This window comes from Trachymyrmex septentrionalis, unplaced genomic scaffold (genome assembly GCF_001594115.1).
Source record: "Trachymyrmex septentrionalis isolate Tsep2-gDNA-1 unplaced genomic scaffold, Tsep1.0 scaffold196, whole genome shotgun sequence".
NCBI lineage: Eukaryota > Metazoa > Arthropoda > Insecta > Hymenoptera > Formicidae > Trachymyrmex > Trachymyrmex septentrionalis.
In genome coordinates this window covers 713,870-716,462 of record NW_017305135.1, presented here as the reverse complement: position 1 = coordinate 716,462, position 2,593 = coordinate 713,870, and the positions used below count along the sequence as shown (strand labels likewise).

The 2,593-nt window shown below is 26.5% G+C and overlaps 1 protein-coding gene across 1 annotated transcript in view; it reads right to left on the bottom strand.

The window, feature by feature from the left end:
* Nucleotides 1-2,593, bottom strand: part of LOC108747150 (histone-lysine N-methyltransferase 2C-like) — a 43,337-nt gene that overhangs the window by 18,567 nt on the left and 22,177 nt on the right. Inside the window, exon 26 of the mRNA XM_018484428.1 lies at nt 2,039-2,217. Coding sequence (XP_018339930.1) covers nt 2,039-2,217 — 179 coding nt within the window. The remainder of the gene's footprint in view (nt 1-2,038; nt 2,218-2,593) is intronic.

The window sequence follows — 2,593 nt, the reverse complement described above, 5'->3', positions numbered from 1 at the left end:
AATTTCGTGCTGAATGGATGCAACATTTAAAAGAGTATAAAATTTATAATAGACTAAATATAGAAAAGAGGAATGTAAAAAGGAATGTAAAAAGATATAAAAATCAGTTACTTTTTTACTTTTATAATAGATAATGAAATACTAAAGTCGATATAAAAATTAAATGCTTTTCAATTAAATTTATGATCAATTTTAACTTTTACATATTTAATTTTATTAATATATATTACATTTTATAATAAATAAATTAATAAAGCAAATAAATAATTTTCTATATTAATTATTTTATCTAAAATATAATGTAATATAAGAAATTTATTTTTTAATTACATTCTAAAAAAATATTAAAAGACAAAAATTCTTCGGAAGTTAAACATAAAATAATTTATATTTTAATTTATTTGTTCTTGTAATGTTAGAATGCCCCAAATCTCGCTCACCTGCAGAAGCAAAGGTCTTCGGTGAGGGTGCGGCACTACAGGTCCCATTGGCGGACCCGCCACCGGTACCTGGTGCCCCGTCATATGAACCGAGGGTCGCGTCATACCTCGCCCACCACCACCACCACCACCACCACCCGGGCACAGTCCCATCTAGACATGCACCAACACCAAATGCATATTGCAAACTTGCACACCCAGGCCAAAAACACTAGCCAATTTTCTTACCACTGCCATTACTCTTTCCATTGCCATTTAAACATTTTCCAGATTTATACTGTTTTATGTAAATAATTAAAATTTATGTACATAATTAAAATATGACCAGAATAATGAAGTAAAATTTTCATTAAATATTAATATAAATTAAATTAAATAAATAAGAAAAAAAAATTTCTTATCACAATTTTAAATGTATCTCAAAAATAATTGTTTTTAAAACTTTAAGTTCTATAACTTCTAAACATAACTTCTAAGTATTTCAAATTATATCTCTCTATATAATTTATAATTTTTATATAAAAATTATAATTGTGAAAAAAAATAAAAGCGATTAAAATTAAAAATACATCTGATTAAAAAAATATTAAATTTAACATATATTAGCAATTATTTATAATGTCTACCGAAACAGAAAATGTTTTGGCACTGAAAGTGTAAGATCTATTATTTAGCTACTCCTACAATTACAGCAATTTTTTTAGTCTTAGTCTTTAGTTTCGCTTTCTGATCAAATTATTCTAATTAAAACATGATTTTATTATAAATTTGTTATCGTTTGTCTAATAAAATCTAGTAAAATATATTAATCAAATTATATATTTAAGTTTTTTTTTGTATTTTACTAAATAATTTTCTTATGATTTATTTAAATAAAGTGTAATTATTAAAAATTATTTTATAAAATATACTCATATATATTTAAAAATAACTTTTATATAAATATACTTTAAATAAAACTTTTATACGGGAAATATTATTTAACATACATTTTTAAAAATACCTATTATTTTTAAGTGGCAGCTTAGCAAAATATGAAAAATTATTTCTATTTGATACTGCACACAGCCGCACAAAATATTTTTTAAATAAACTTAGCAGATATGCGAAACTGACTGACACATATATTATACATGCAATCTCATGAAACGTTTTATTAATTATATGTTAAAACGTTAACAAACCGTATTATGTAATTAATTATTATCAATAAAGTTTTATGTGAGTTATCAATAGTCCTGCATTGGAGTTCATTTTGTTTATCCTAAATTCACAATTTTTTTGTGAATTTCCTTAATAAATCTTTATTTTTTCTATTAGAATATTACATACGTATACGTGTGTACACGCGCGCGCGCGCGCGTGTGTGTGTGTGTGTGTGTGTGCGCGTTTGTATTTACATGTAATTATCTTGTATGGATAGTTATCGTATAAAAATTTAACAAAAGCATGTTTTACATTTTAATTCATCAATTATGCTCTTTAATCCCTTAACTTTAATGTGATTAATTTTATTTTCTCGCAATTACATAAAAACAAATATCAAAGCGATGCATGAATTCCCAAAAAGATTAATTAATGCAAACATCGACACTTACCTGTATCGGTCCAGGATATGGCGGTGGTGGCCCTGGGTAAGGGGGTGGTGGTGGCGGTGGTGGTGGTGGCGGAGCCAATGGCATCCGTGGACCAATCATATGATTTACAGCAACCACTCTGCCAGCCATATTTGGCACTCCTGTGGCTACTCGCATGCCCAGCCGTTGCTGTTGCGAAACTATAATAAAAATAAATGTTATAAATATTAAATATCAAAATTAAAGATTTGTATAAAACATAATATAACATATTATACAAAATAATATTTATTATTTTATATAATTATTTTATATATCATATTAAAGATAGGATTATTACAGCTGTAACTGATTTAAGATTTGTTCTAAAATATAATCAATATGATTGGAAACAAGACCGTCTATATAAATATTAAGACTTTAAATACAAAGCGGCTTCCCGGTCCGAGTGTTAAGATGTTGAACTACTATCTAATATACATTCAATTAAATTGAATTAATATTTCAGAAATAAATTGAGAGCCGATGAAATTATCGGATTCACACAATCAATCTGAAACAAATAATCCCCCCAAA